At 35.2% G+C, this 16202-nt stretch overlaps 2 protein-coding genes across 2 annotated transcripts; one reads left to right on the forward strand and one right to left on the reverse strand.

Moving 5' to 3' along the window:
• Nucleotides 1-10616: 10616 nt before the first annotated feature.
• Nucleotides 10617-12363, reverse strand: LOC124926092 (protein ALP1-like). Its single transcript, XM_047466259.1, has one exon. It carries the CDS (start codon nucleotides 12281-12283, stop codon nucleotides 10937-10939), a length of 1347 nt encoding a protein of 448 aa, XP_047322215.1. The 5' UTR covers nucleotides 12284-12363; the 3' UTR covers nucleotides 10617-10936.
• Nucleotides 12364-15220: 2857 nt separating this feature from the next.
• On the forward strand, nucleotides 15221-16048 carry LOC124927407. The gene has a single exon (XM_047467812.1). The coding sequence runs from the start codon at nucleotides 15239-15241 to the stop codon at nucleotides 15989-15991; it is 753 nt and encodes a 250-aa protein (XP_047323768.1). The 5' UTR covers nucleotides 15221-15238; the 3' UTR covers nucleotides 15992-16048.
• Nucleotides 16049-16202: the final 154 nt, after the last annotated feature.

The raw sequence follows: 16202 nt of genomic DNA on the forward strand, positions 1-16202 counted from the left end.
CGAGTTTGTTAGAAATAATAAAGTATTATCATATCTACTCTTCTGGCTAAGTATACATTGCCCATAAGTCATATCATGCCATAATTTTAAATGTAAGTTTTGGTCCGATTCGATGTGTAATGATTATAAATAAAAATGAAATGTGATCCACGGGATAGAAATTGAAAAATTGTTTGTAGCGAAGATTTATTCGCGACGTGTATTTTCCACCCACATTCATTCATCATTTTGGTCTTCACATACAAGCGTCGGTGTACTTACATCAGGTGTAAAGGGTCTTCTCATGTAAGGGTTGTGTGTTTCACATGTACGTCCACTTAGAATTCATTCTAGCGAAGATTTATTCGCTTCAAATTATTTCCTCAAATTTTGCAATTTTCACTGTACACGAATATATGTTCGCTTATTTTCATATGTAATGAGATGATTTCATGTGTTTAAAAATTGAAAAAAACCCATAATTTGCAACTTCATTAAAATATACTATTTTTTACTTTTTGTGATGTGACAACAATACTGCACACTGTTCCGATTTGATATGTCATTACAGGCTTAATACAGTAATCCATAGATATGAAATGATTTCGTTATAGGGTTTTATTCGAAAACACACTTCTTTTTTCAATGATGAAATATAATTTCAATACATTTCCGTTCACTGTGGTCGACCTCAAATATGAAGATCAAGCGAATAGTATTTCGTTTCGTGACAATGTTGTGTTTAATATAGAAACTCACAGGCGAATGATTCTTCGTTTTCAAATTCATTAGAGTATGACATGAAAGTGTCAACAATAATATGTAACTTCAAAGATTGGATGCGCCATCATCTTCGTTTTCAAGGGTTTTACATGCGAAGAAATGTCCGTTTTACTGATTAGATACTGTGTAAGGAAGCGAGCAACCAATCGATGGATCAATCTAAGGGGTTTACATGAAGAGATCAGTTGTTTTACATTATACTTTGAATTGATCATGACATCCAAATTGCAATCATAGAATCAAACATAACGACAATGAGTCGATTTATATCACTCCACAATAAACTCACTACATAATGTAAAATATAACTTCAGACTATAATCAAACATAAATTCATAATATTGTTGAATACACAAAAACATTCCATAATCCGTTTACATAAGTACTGCACAGATTAACCAAAAATATAGCTGTTCAACAATACAAAGGAAGCTCTAGTCTGATTCATGAGAGGATGACTCGTCTATCGGTCCTGTCAGCGACACGACCTCATGTTCGATGACGGGTGGAATGTATAGCTGAATGGCTTCGTTCACAGCATTGATCCATCGGTTGGGGATGAAAACCGTCAAAGAATTTTCAATTATTGATGCGTACTCTAAGTAAAGATGTTGAGGAGTAAACATGAAGTCCTCCGGAGGATTGTGTCCATTTGAAGGTAGGGGATTCCGTAGGCCAAATTGTCTGTATATGACACTTGTGCAGTAGGAGGTAGTTCCCTGAAGGCCCAACAAAATGATGAATGGAGAACCCCTCATCTCGTACATCATTTCAGTAAACAGATACCACGGAACAATGAACCTAATTGGGTGAATATCCGAAATAAAATTCGGAGGCACGAGTCCATTGACCCTTTGCACTTGTAGATTGGCAAAGGAAGTGTAGGGAATTGAAGGACGGGGCAACCAATGCAACTTGTCTAACAACCAGAGGTATAGAACCAAAGGTGATCCACGGCGAGAATAGTTGTTTTCCTCGGGAACAAATTCGTTAAGACCAAGTAATGTCTCAGCAAGTACCAGGCTAGCCAGGTTTGGGGCGTTTCCCATCAGTGCAGGAACTACCCGCAGGATCCTTTCCGAAGGCCGGCGTCCTGCAGCCGGACATAAAAAGAAATGAGCCAGAACCACAAGCATGATCAGTTTGCTTTGTGTGTGGTTGATGGTCCTCTCAGCTCCCTGGACACGCCAAATGTACTCGTCTATGTTTGTCATATTCAGAAATCCATGTTGGAGGGTAAACAAGAGAGCATCAAACATTGTACATCCATAGAAGCTGTCGCAAATGTGGACGGCCATATGAGGATCTTGATGGACAGGCAAGATCATGAGTGCATTTGTACCACACCTAAGGATTGAAGCAAAGTCCTCTAGCGTCGGGCATATGTGCATTTCCCCAATAACAAAAGAACGAGAGTCCGTATTCCATCTGCTTTGCATGTGGGCCATCAGTCCGTCGTTAACATTTATTCGTAATAGAGGAAGAATCTCATCTACATGATAGACACTAAAAGGGACCGGGTCATCGTTGATCAGACTTAAGTATCGCTCTAGTTGTTGCTGCGATAAAACCAGCATGTCTGGGTCCATCTCTACATCCATCTTATGAGTTTTACACTAAATGACTGAAGGAAAGACAACGGTAGATTGAGATTCGGGAAGGAAAGAGTCAAAACAGAGAGAGAGGTGAGAGTGAGAGTGTTGTGTGAGAGTGAGAGTGAGAGTGAGGGTATGAGAGGGATGATCTTGATACAGCAGTAGTTGAAGTAATAAATGAGTTTTCATTCTTGAATTGACATCAATACATACCACAGGTAGGGGCATTACATGTTGCGAGGATATCTTCGTTTATGAATTGGCAAACATATAGTGAAGAAGATATCTTCGTCTCGGATTTTCAAAAGATGGATTGCACCAAAAAAGAACATAAGAAGATATCTTCGTTTCGGATTTTGAAAATTTATAGTTGCGAGGATATCTTCGTTTATGAATTTGAAAACATATAGTGAAGTAGATATCTTCGTCTCGGATTTTCAAAATATGGATTGCACCAAAAAATAACATAAGAAGATATCTTCGTTTCGGATTTTGAAAATTTATAGTTGCGAGGATATCTTCGTTTATGAATTTGAAAACATATAGTGAAGAAGATATCTTCGTCTCGGATTTTCAAAATATGGATTGCACCAAAAATGAACATAAGAAGATATCTTCGTTTAGGATTTTGAAAATTTATAGTTAAGAGGATATCTTCGTTTATGAATTTAAAAACATATAGTGAAGAAGATATCTTCGTCTCGGATTTTCAAAATATGGATTGCACCAAAAATGAACATAAGAAGATATCTTCGTTTAGGAATTTCAAATTTTTCAGTTAAGAAGATATTACGGTTGCAAGGTTTTCAGTTTCATGATGTTGACAATATATCTTCGTTTTAGAATATTAAAACACCCAGTGAAGAAAATATCCTCGTTTATGATTTTAAGAAAATTGGTACAAGAAGACACATCAAACATCAATACATTATAACTCCATACATTAACATCTGAATTGCAGTCCATACATTAAGATCTGAATTGCATTATAAGTTATAATTCACTATCAAACATCCATACATTAAAAAAATGGGAATTGACATGTGTAAACATAAGAATTACTGTACAAGTATAATTCCGTATAAGACATAAAAATCCCTAATATCTTGATCTAATTGCAGTCTTTAACTTGAACCTATTGACATTGTGCTCAGACATAAGAATTTTGTATAAATATTTTATCCTCAACGTACTCAAAGCTTCTCCGGCCTTCAAAAGAACAAGAGAAAGTATAAGAACATCTAAAATTGTTCAATGTCATCTACTAAAATATGGTATAACACTTACATTATTTTCGTTGATGTCAATAGACCAATTCTTCGCCGTTCCTCTATATGTTTCCATATGTCTCATTAAATATACACCACAGTCTGTCTTGTTTGTTTTGTCTTGCCAGTCCAGCTTTGGGGCCGTTATCCTGTATTTTTTAACCTTTGCAGCCATTCTTTCCATGCCTTGACTTGACAAGAATTTCACAAAACAATCGAGTTGTTTACTCAAAGTGACATACTTGTCCATAATTTTCATTCCATGAGGACGGCCGGAGTTGTCAAGTACAACGATTTTGGAGTCCTTAATATTCACACAAACAAGGAAGAAATGTCGGGAAAAGACAACGGGTAGGAGTATCTGCAAAAAGAACACAAACATTTATTACTTTATTGCATATTCGTTACTTGGAATTGAGGGATATGTACAGACCACGTCAGCGAAGATGAGGTCTTCTTTTGTGACTTGGTAGTTTCTCATGTCTTCTTCAATGGATTGGGAAAATAAGGTGGCATCATGTTGCATATTAACCTGCAAAATAAGGGCAGAGCATCAAAGTCATGAACATTGAAGGATACATAGGAAAAAAAAAGTGATGCACTTACATGTGAACATGATGAGAAACAAATTATTCTTGGTTCATGCCTTGGCAACCTACGGCATTTGAAGTGCACGATTATGGACCAAGCGTCAATCACTTCGCTCGAAATTTCTTCACCCATTTTCATTGAACGAAGTAATTGACGGGTGATATTACCCGGTGCACCTTCGTACAGAACGTCCCTGCAAAATACATTCATTTACAAGACCATAACTAACTAATTTCATATTTGAAATTCCGAAAAGCATGAGAGGTAACTTACATTGGAGGCAGGTCTTCATCAAACACAAAATCGGCTAATCTCTGTTCCTTGTTGGTTATGTTGTGGTCCAACATATCCGCAACCTGTTGCATGTAAGGGGATCGAAGGTGCACAGGAATTTTCGTGATCTTCCTCTTAGGATATTCTCTAATGTTGATGCATCCCCCCCCATCACATTCATCTTCATCTTCAGAAGATTCAACGGCCTTAGAAGCCTCACCTTGTTGCTTGCCTTCACCCTGATCAGTTGGTGCAACAGACTGAGCTTGGGGTTCCTCAACATTTTCCTTCCCTGCACCATGATCATTTGGTTCAAAATGCTGAGATTTGGGTTCCTCAACCTGTTGCTTGCCTTCACCCTGATCACTTGGTGCAACAGACTGAGCTTGGGGTTCCTCAACATTTTCCTTCCCTGCCCCCTAATCATTTGGATTTTCATGCAGAGATTTTGGTTCATCAACCTGTTCCTTCCCTTCAACCTGATCATCGTCTTCAACAGTGGTTGTCTGCACTTTGTGTGCCCCATCCGGTTCATTCCATTCACCCTCATGATCAGTTGGTTCAACACTGGGTGAGTCATCTTTGTTGGGCAGAAATGAATCCTCCTCATGTTCGTCCTGCTGAGGAGGGGGGGACTTGGCTTGACTGTGCTGAAATACAGCCTCTACATCTTCCTGTTCAACAGGGAGTGATTCATCTTCAATGTCCTCATCTACATCCTCAACAGATTTCTGTTGAACAGGGGGTGACGGAGCTTCATTGTGCAGAACGGGAACATCGAGATCATTCTGTTCAACGTGATCTGATGGATTGTCTTGATTTGACATCACTGCATCCTCAAAATCATTCAGTTCACCCAGTGCTGTTGGATTCTCTGCACGGTCCTCCACTGCAGTCTCACATGTGTAATCAACCCGGGGACTATTGACTTTCAAGCCCGCACACTGTAAAGTGTCCCCAAGTGCATCCTTTGTAGGATCTTCCACACCTACATGCACCGGACCATCGATCACCACCTTCAAGTGTTTCATGAACCCTTCAGACTCTCTGAGGTTCAGGAAACCTGCCTCAAAAAAGGGCTTCGGATCGATGTTGCGTTTCTCCAACTCCCCTGATAGGTAATTCAGTTGTTGGGCTGTATCTTTAAAAGTTTGCAGGATTTTGGATGTCAACATCTGTACAGTATGAAAAACAGAGTTCATTAATCTTGAAAACAGGATAATAAAGAACAATGGGAGTCAATTTATTGTTTCCACATACCTCATTATCGTCTTCTTTTACTTCAACCGAGTCCACTTGATTCTCGGGTTGTGTAGCTGCTAGGCGCGCCCTTGCCCTGCCCAGGCCAAAACCACCGGCACGAACTTCTAAGTTGGTGAACTCTAAAACGGTTACGTCATCCCAACAGGAGATAATTGGAAATTTTCTTTCGTAGGGGATACGTTCGCCTTCCACAAAAACACCATCTAGGTAGCAAATCTGGAGTAAAGGAGTGGGAAACATGTTAGAAAATATTACATATCTAAAAATCATATATAAGAGAGGCAACAATACTTACCGATAAAAGGGTTATAGGTCCATCGAAATATGGATTTTTATCTTTACTTGCTTTTTCTTTCCAACTTCTTACACTGTCAAGCAATCGTTGTAGTGTGAAGTGGCACCAGTTCAGTTCCTTTATGTTATCAACATTCATTAAGGATTTGAGAATTTTGAACCTGAAATGAAACAAATACAAGGGTTAGTATTCACAAATACAATTACATATATAATAGGTTTGAATACATGTTTACCTTGCTCGTGAATTTTGAACTGGACATAAAAAACTTGAGACAACAAAGACAACAAAGTCGATTTTGAAATCGTTGTCTGCACTTGTGTTACTTAACATCTTGGGGATCATAGAAAGTGTTTCGGGAGGTTTTGAGTCATCCCCGGTCCATCTGGTCTTTCAATCCCTCAAGAAATTAAAATAATCAGGGTCCTTAATCTTGTCCAACCCAACGGACTCGACTACGTTCATTGCCCCTCTAGGGAGGTTCATCACGAGCTGTACGAGATCTTCATCGATACGGATCTCATCACCGTTGGACAATACCAGAGAACTCTTATCCGGGTCAAAACATTGGACTACGTGTCTGGAAAAATGAGCCAGGCACTTGGAGACGCCCATTGTAAGAAGAGAACCAAACCCGATTTCCTTCACGGCTTCCCTCTGTTCTACGCTCAATTTAGGAATGAGTTGAGCGAGGCCATGAGGTGATGATCTGGTTAGAAATGTAAGTTTACGTTTCTTGATGGTTTTGGTTTTTTGGGGAGATGGGGGAAACTCTTCATCGAAGGGGGTAGTAGACGGAGAAATATTAGTGGTTTCTGGGGGTGGTTCTGGTAACTCTTCATCGACTGTTGGAGTGGAGGTAGGAATAACATTTGTTTTTTTTTTAGTTTTTTTAGGGGGAAAAGGTGGTGGTAAAATCTCATCAGTACCTGCAGCAACATCAGTAGCTTCGACAGCAACTGTGGAAACTGATTCAGCAGTCGATGACGACTTAGTATTCGTCTTCGGATTTCTCTTCCTCTTCCTTTCATATGTCCTCGAAGTCATTAATTTTGGTGGGATAGCATAAATCAGTATTATACGAAATAAATTGAATAAACATGTGTAAAATTAGTATAAACACAATAAGATTAACATACCTCTCTGGTTTATTGCTGGGGTTGACGTTGGATGCCGGATTGGGTGCAGTTTCGTTTTCGTTTATGCTCCTACAAACTTGCAATACGACCTCTCGGGAGTCGATGGGATGATCCACTTCCATGTTGTTGCCTTGGTTACCCGACATGTTCAGACGAAATCCTTGTAGTATAAACGAAATATCTAGGGTTTCGACGTTCAGTGTTTGGATTATCGTCGGGAGTTAGAGAGAGAAGAATATGAACAGTTGCTTATGAAAATGAAATTGAGGGAGAGTCGGCTTGTAGCGGGAAATTGAAATTATATCAACTAGTCATGGAAGCGAATAAATATTCGTTCGATAGCGTAAATTAAAAAAAATATATATTAAATGGAAAATAAAAAATATTCATAGAAGCGAAGAATTATTCGCTGAATGTAAATGCACGGGTAAGTGAATTTACATGACAGGACAGTGGGCTTCTCATGGGAGGTGTGGTGGTTTTACATGAACGTCAGGCTAGAAATATTTGAAAAGAAGAAATTTGCGCTTTCAATCGGCTACTCGAAAAATAAAATTAAAGCGAATATTTGGTCGTTTACTGATTGTCATTTTAAATTAATCAAATTAACAGTTATTAATAAACGGAAAAAAAAAAAAAGGAAAAAAATCGAGCCGGTAATTGAGGCGAAGATTTGTTCGCTTGCTGCATGTCATGTCATCTTCAATTAATTGAATTAATATTTAATAAACGGAAATATAAAATCCATGTCATTTTGGTCTTTACATAAACGGGTTAGTGTCTTTACATGGTAGGCAAGCGGACTTTACATGGGTGGGTAGGGGGGTTTTACATGAGGTTTTTATTAACATTAATTGAAGCAAATATATCTTCGCTCCAGAGAGTCTCGATGCAAAAAAAATTAAATACAAAAATTAAATAAAAATTCATAGAAAAAAATTAAATGAATGAATTACTTGAAGCGAATATTATATCGCTGCATGTGTTTTTTAATGAATTAAATGAATATTTAATAAACGTAAATATAAAATCCCTCTCAATTCGGTCTTTACATGGACGTGTAAGTGTATTTTCATGAACGGCAGGCGGTCTTCTCATGGGTGGGTATGCGGGGTTTACATGAGGGTCATGGCAACGGGCGTGTAGATCAGAGCGAAGATATCTTATCTGTTTATCATCTGAATATTATATTATTTCATGGCGTTAACGGGCGCTTCCGTTAACGGCGTCTTGTGTGAACCCGGGCCTAAACCCGGATTCCGGATTCTCCCTCCCTCCGTCTCCTGCCCAGATTGATTTATTAATAAATTAATAATGCTGCAATCTGATTGGTCCGCCACAGGGGAACACGGCAATCGGTAGCAGAAGATCTGAAACCAGGAAAGAGATATTGAAAAGAAAGAAATTAGTTTAAAGTAGAAATACAATAAATTTTAAAAGTTATATCAATTAGTATAAAAAGAAGAGGAAAATAAATAATAATCATTGATGAGGAGGCATAGGGGATAAAAAATGATTGTGGATAACAATTTCAATAAGGTAAGTTTTGGTACATAGTATTAATTATATAATATAAATTGTAAAAGATATAAATTTTAAGGAGTTTAGAAGGTCTAAATTATATAAGTTATTAGTGTTTGGTTGAAAATATAAAATAAGAATAAATTATATATATTTTATTTTTTTTTATGTATGGTTGTTGATATAAAAAATTAGTAAAAAATGTAAAAAATTATTTTATTTTTAAATTTATTTTTAATTATTATTTTAATATTTATCTTACAAGTAGTTGTATTTTTAATTATATTAAAATTACTAAAAATAATAATAATATATATAGTTATCTTATAAATATTTTAAAAAAATAAATAATATTGTTACATGGTTTATCGTAATTTTATATATAATTTAACTTATATATTATAAAATATTATTATTAATAATAATAATAATAATAATAATAATTTTATAAAATAATATTTAAAATTAGAATGTATAATTATAATTAATTTTAAATAAACTATATAGATATAAATTGTATTAATTAATAATAATAATATTTAGTTATTGTTTATTATTATTATTATATTTTATAATAAAGAAATTAAAATTTTAATAATTTTATATTTTTAATTAACATTATTAATGATGTAAAATTATCCTTTTTATATTTTTAATTAAAATTATTAATTATTATATTTAATTATGTAAAATTATAACTTCTAAATTTTTATACTTCAAAATAATATAATTTTTTCTATCATATATATATTTATTTAAAAATCAAATTAAAATATGTAATTACGTATTATTATTATTATTATTTATATTAAAATTTTATAAATGTAAAGGGTAGAATTTTTTTTTTTTTTGTAAGGTTATACATTATTTGTAACAGGTGTAGTAGGTACTATCTTATACCCTTATACCTTCATAATACTGTTTATATTAATATTAATAAAATTTTAATTTCCTATAGACAGGTTATTATCTTATACCCTTATACCTTCATAATACTGTTTATATTAATATTAATAAAATTTTAATTTCCTATAGATAGGTTATATCATACCAAATGGAGGCTAAATGTATAAGATAAATACAAAACCTTGACCTAATTAGTTAATATAAAAAGAGGCCTGCCCCTGTCCCAAATGGATCATCGTATTCAGATGTTCAATGGTATTTATTTGTTTAGCTTATCCAAGAAAGAAGAAAACCCACAAGTCAAAACAATGGATTGATGATGACATGTGTACATTAAAGAGAATAATATAATTAATTTAGTTGAGAAAGATTATCGACAAAGTAGTTGACAAAATTAGTAGAATCAAAATAAATAATGGAGCAAGCACCTCTATGGTGGACAAAGGGACAGTGTTAGCAAAAGATGTCCCCCATATATCTCCTTATTCAGTTTGTTAATGAATGAGTTATGAGTATTACCAACAATTAGGACTTATTCTCCCGAATTAGACGGGGCACTTGAATATATCAACAAAACAGCCCTTCAGGCCTGGCTACTTCGTGGAGTGAAAGGGGCCTCCAAGTAAAGACGGCGAGGACCTAGCAACATCTAAGTGACTCTCCTTTTCTGGAGGAAGTTGTTAGAACCTTGGTTCCAGAAGAGAGTAAGAACCTAATATCTTTGAGTCTTCTTGATCCTGTCGGTTGCCCCAAGTTTGCAGATATGATTAACGGTTACATTCTGGATTGTATTCAAAATGAAATGGATACACATCACTCGTTGATCAACTAAATGATCAAACAAACATTCGGATTAGATCATAAAGTATGCAAGGAAATGTGAACACATAGTTCTTTCTTAGAGAGCCAGACCACCAAACCAAAACCACAAAATCAAAGCTGCTGCAAAAAGCTAGCTAGGGTTCTTTCTTAGAGAGAAATTGCTTAAAACACAATGAATGTTGTAACATATAATAAACATGCGCATCTCTTATCAATAGTAATTTAATAGCTTTGTTGGAATGAAATACAATTATACAAGTCCAGTGGCTACCATATCAAGATGACTGACTGACTGACTAATTAACAGTTAACACTCTACTTACTAGTAGCACTGATAGTCAAAAAGTAATTTTGCTCTTTTTCTCAAGAAAATGATATACTGAAAGAAAGAAAGCATACAACTTCTTCTTCTTGGATGGATGGATGGATGCTGTCTCTCCATTAAAAATTTCTACACTGCATATGCAATTAAAACCTGGAGGAGGAGGATGTAAAAAGAACTCATCTTGAAAGCCTTTGATACAAGTCATCAGCCAATGCCTGCCTCACATTCTCTCCCAAATAGTACAGAGACTTCTCACTATCCAAAACCCTAGGAGGCGGCCCACTCTCCTCCGGCTCCTTCCAAAGCTCCGGTTCAGGCTCTCTAGCTATCTGACACAGATTATGCAAAACACAACAAGCAACGATCGTCTGAGGGGCATGATTCAAACCCACGTTCAATTCTTGAAGAATCTTCCACCTCGCTTTAAGCAATCCAATCGCTTCTTCCACCACTTTCCTCCCACTCAAAATCACTTGGTCGAATGCATTCTGCGCTGGAGTTCCAGTCCCGTTCCAAGTGAAGGGAGTGAGTAGGAACGACATCAATGGATAGCACCAATCTCCGACTATATACGGTCTTACATGATGACCCCTTACGTTGACACCCTTGTCCCAAACGACGTCTCCGGAAGTTAGCTTGTTGTACAGAAGACTCTCTCTTAAATGGGTGGCGTCGTCGTACCCGCCCGGAGCCTTGACGCAGACATCCCAGAACATCTTTTTATGATCGGCGACGACCTGGAGGAGAACGGAAGGGTAACCGTGTCGGCATCTATATGCGGAAGGGTTAACATCGGAGGGGAGATGACGGAGCTTGACTGCGGTACCGTCGATTGCGCCGCACATGTTAGGTAAGGAAGTGATTTGGTCGAATGCTTGGGTGGTGGCGTTAAGGCGGCCGCGGCTGACGGGGATTTTGATGAATTCTGGGTAGAGTTTGGTAGCGAGTAAGCGAGTGACCATATTTGTGATTTTGGAAATCAAATAGGGTTCGAGTGAGTATCTGGAAGCTAGGGTTTTGACGGAGAGGCCGTGAGTGAGACGGGAGAGAACCATAGCGACGGCGTAATCGGAAGGGAGAGAGAGGTTTGATTGAGCGATGTAGGGTTTGAGTTTATCGACGACAGTGGTGAAGACGGTGTAGGAGACGCCGTATGAAGATCTCCAATGGGAGTCTCTTAAGGGAGCTTCCATGTCCCAGATTCGTTCAGTGGAGAGGGCGCGGAAGGCTGCGACGGAGAATTCGGAGTTGGAATCATTGGCGGCGGGAAGGGGATCGGTGGAGGAGGAGGAGGAGGAGGAGGTAGAAGAAGATCGGGAAGAGGCGATGTAGGAGAGGACGGAGGCGATGGCGAAGAAAAGGAGAGGGGCGGCGGAGGTGGATGTGAGAAGGGAGGTGGGGGAAATGGCGGAGGAGGAGGAGGAGGATGGAGAGTGAGTTTCAGAGAGGAGGGAGGAGGTCGGATCAAGGTGGTTATGGAGGTGAAGAAGATTCGAAAGCATAAGCAGTAAGGATTCATCCATGGATCTCAATTTCTCTTTCGATTACAATTTGCTCATCTGTACCAAAACCCTAGTTTTCACTTTTCACAGATCGAAGGAGAAGAAGAAGAAGATGAAGAAGAGAGATGCTAGCTAATACGACGTCGTTGCTTCCGTTAAAGTCATACTTAGACTGGGCTGCTTTGCTCAACAGACCGGTTTTATTTTATATTTGGCAATCTTTGGATGGGCTCAGCTCATATAACTAACATTGCCCAGCCCATATTTTTATGTAAAATTAGATTTCAATTTAACATCTTGCTACTCTTTCTAAGTTACCCTAATCAATTAAAATTAGAAAAAAAATTAAAAAAATACAACAACAATGGTTACCAAATTCAGGGTTAGAGGTACTTCAAGCAATAAAATTTCTCACAACTAAAAATCATTAATTTCCCTCCTCATCATGGGGTGGACGATCTAAAAATAAATAAAGAAACAAAAGAGTTTTTGAAGAAAAAAAATATGGATACGAGTGTCTCAAAGGAATAATGTTACACGCATTCGTTTCATTCCGTAAAATTGGACTTGTACAGTACGGGATGTGATTTTATCGCCCTTATTGACATTTAAAATATTTACGTTGTTTTCTTATTTATCATTTTATTTTTTATAACGTTTGAACTCATCTTTTGTTCTGTTGAATAAAAATTAATTTTAAAAAAAATAGAAAGAACACTAAAAAATCATACTAAAATCAATTACGTAGACTATATTTGTTATATAGGTATTAATTGTAAGGGGTATAAGTTGTAAAGGGGTATTAAGAGGTATAAGTTATATATGTTATTTGTATTTGGTTGAAAGTATAAGAGAGTTATAAATTATATAAATTTAATGATTTTGCGTTTGGTGGGTAGTATAAAAATATTGTATAAAATGTAAAAGACGATTTTACCCTTTATATTTATATAAATTTAATTTAATTGTTAAATTGATATTTACTTAATTTTAATTTTTTTTAATATTTCTCTTTATTCTTGTGTTTTTTTATTATTACTTTTAATTTGTAAACACATTTTTTTTGTTATGTTATAAAATGTTGTTAACAAAAAGGAGATCTTTGTTCATGTTAAATAATAAGACTTTCCAGTTTTTGTATTTCTATATTCATTGGGAAATCTTATACTCTTTTATCTAATTTAAAAAATTAAGTTTCTTATCATGGACTTTAGTAATAAGTAATTTTTTTATCTCATTTAAAAATATACTAGTTGTTAAAAAAAATGATTCAAAACCAAACTGCTTACACTGCTCACATAATTAATAAGAATCATAAGATAATAACATAATTATATAAATTCAGACAAATATAATTATCAAAATTATAATTAAGATAACATATCAAATATGGATGATTAAGAAAAAAAATAATCAAAATAAAAAGATAAATATGAAAATAAGACTTTTAAAGAAAAAATACATAATCAAATTTAAGGGTAAATATGTAAATATATTTTTTATATATGTTTATAACTGGTTTTACTAAGTACAAGATAGTACCTGGTTTAAAGTATAAATTATATCCCTTTTAAATACTGTTTATACAAAATAATAAACCAAACAACTAACTAAATTTACTATTAGTATTATAATCTTATATCTACATTTTATTACTGCATAACAAACACGGCCTTAAGGTAATCTATAAGTATATAATTTGATCACTTATCTTAAATATTACATCATTCCAATTTTTTTCTTAGATTATTATATAAATATTTTATTCAACAAGTTTTGTAAGGAGATAATGAAATTTGAAAAGTTAAATTGAGATTTTTAATAATGTATTCACAAGTAAGTTTTGTACCTTAGACCAAGTTACGAAATATTTTTCGATTAGACGGACAATTGGATTGGTTTATCAACTACCATCTTAAAAATTAAAATAGACATCTGATAACACAAATATTAACCATTTGAAATAAAAAAAAAAAGACCAGAAAATAATGCATCTATTATACTCTTCTGAAATATGAATGTACAAATATTTTTTACATATTTTATTTGTTTAGTATATGATTTGCAATCACTAGTTTTATTATTAAACTTTATCCTAATAATTCAAAGCTGCAATTAACAATAAAGGGCATGTCAATTCAAAGCTACAATTAACAATATCACTCATAATAAACATGATATCATACATGTAAATATTTCAAGACATATATAGATGATATAAAAGGTTTTTCAACTCAAGTGGGGTTTTAAATTTTATTCTTAACTTGCATTGCCATGAGAGAACTGATTCCACGGGCCACCAAATGTCACTTCAAATTAAAAGGATGAGAATCTATAAGAAATATGCCTTTCGTAAGCTCAATAACTTCATAAATTCAAACAATCATGATATGGATGATGCGTGTATATCCAACCAAGTTCATATATATGGAATAATATAGCAATTTTCTATAAATCCATTACCTAACAAAATCCCCTTATTGAGAAAACCCATTTCTTCAAATCGTGATTTGTCTAAACATATTTCATCTAACAAATCGTGGAATGGTTTGTCTTTACTTAAATAATAACCTTGGAACTCTTTTGAAATAAAAATAGTTAGTACTAGTTTAAAATCAATCAAATGCAAAAGGAAAGATTTTGACTAAGACTGCGATTTTACAGAGAAATTCATGACAAACATATTAAAAAAAAAGAAAACAACAACTTTATATAATTTTTGGTTTTGCCAATTATATAATGGTAAAAATAGAGCCAGACAAATTTATGTGCATTTATTAGGGCAGCATAATAATGCATTATGTTACCATCCATTAGAAAAAAAAAGAAAAAAAAAAAGTAGACATTCTTATTCTTGAGTGGGGCATAAATAGATTCCAAATTATGAAAGCAAATTATTCTAGGCATGTTTCACTGCTAGTATTTTTAAGACAAGAAATGAACAATATGACTGATCATAAGTTGAGTGCAAAAGAAATGAAGTACAATGAAATCACACACTTGAGCCATCCTCGACACAAACTTAGATTAAACTACACCAACATCCCATTCAAATGCAACGGCTGCAAAGAAATCGGAATCGGTTCCCACTACAACTGCTCCTCCTCATGCGACTTCGATCTCCACACTCACTGCGCTATCCCCAAACCTTCAATTTCCCATCCGTTCTACACCGAGTGCTCTTTCCAGTTCCTTTCCCAACCCCCGGGGACCATCGAACGTAACTGCAACGCCTGCGAGAAACGAGTGACGGGTTTTCTCTACCACTGTCGAAAGTGTGGCTTCGATTTGCACCCATGTTGTGCGAGGCTTCCGATGGTTCTGGTTGATGATCATCAAGGGAAAGTGAAGTTGAATTTGTTCGAGAAAGTGAGCTCTAAATGTCAACGTTGCGGAAAGAAAGGGCAGAGCTGGAGTTACAGATCTAGTTGTAACAGGTATAGTCTTCATGTGGCTTGTGTGAAGGAGATGCTTGTGGAGAGATGGCATGAGAATGAGATTACAAGGGTTCCATTAAACTTGAAGGAGATTCTTCAGATTGACCATGATAAAGATGATGATGATGATGATGATGATGGTAACAAGAAAGGGAAGAAGAAGAAGAAGAAAGGGAAGAACAAGTTTTCTGAGATGGCTGGGATTGCTTTTCAGTTTATTCTGTCGGCTATTCTTGGTGATCCGACTGCTCTCATTGTTGGTGTCGTTGCAACTCTCGTCTCTAAATCCTAACTTATTAATTATTATCTACTTATATAATTAATTACATGTATTTCTTAACCTCATATATATATAGAATGTCTAATTGAAAATATTAAATAATTCATCCTACAATCAACAATTTATTCATAAATCAAATCAAGATTTTCGATATTTTATTTTGGCAGTTTCATGAGGTCTGGATTATGTATAAATGTTCCTTGCAAATGCAATGGAAATGGAG

This window comes from Impatiens glandulifera, chromosome 2 (genome assembly GCF_907164915.1).
Source record: "Impatiens glandulifera chromosome 2, dImpGla2.1, whole genome shotgun sequence".
In the NCBI taxonomy this organism is placed as follows: Eukaryota; Viridiplantae; Streptophyta; class Magnoliopsida; order Ericales; family Balsaminaceae; genus Impatiens; species Impatiens glandulifera.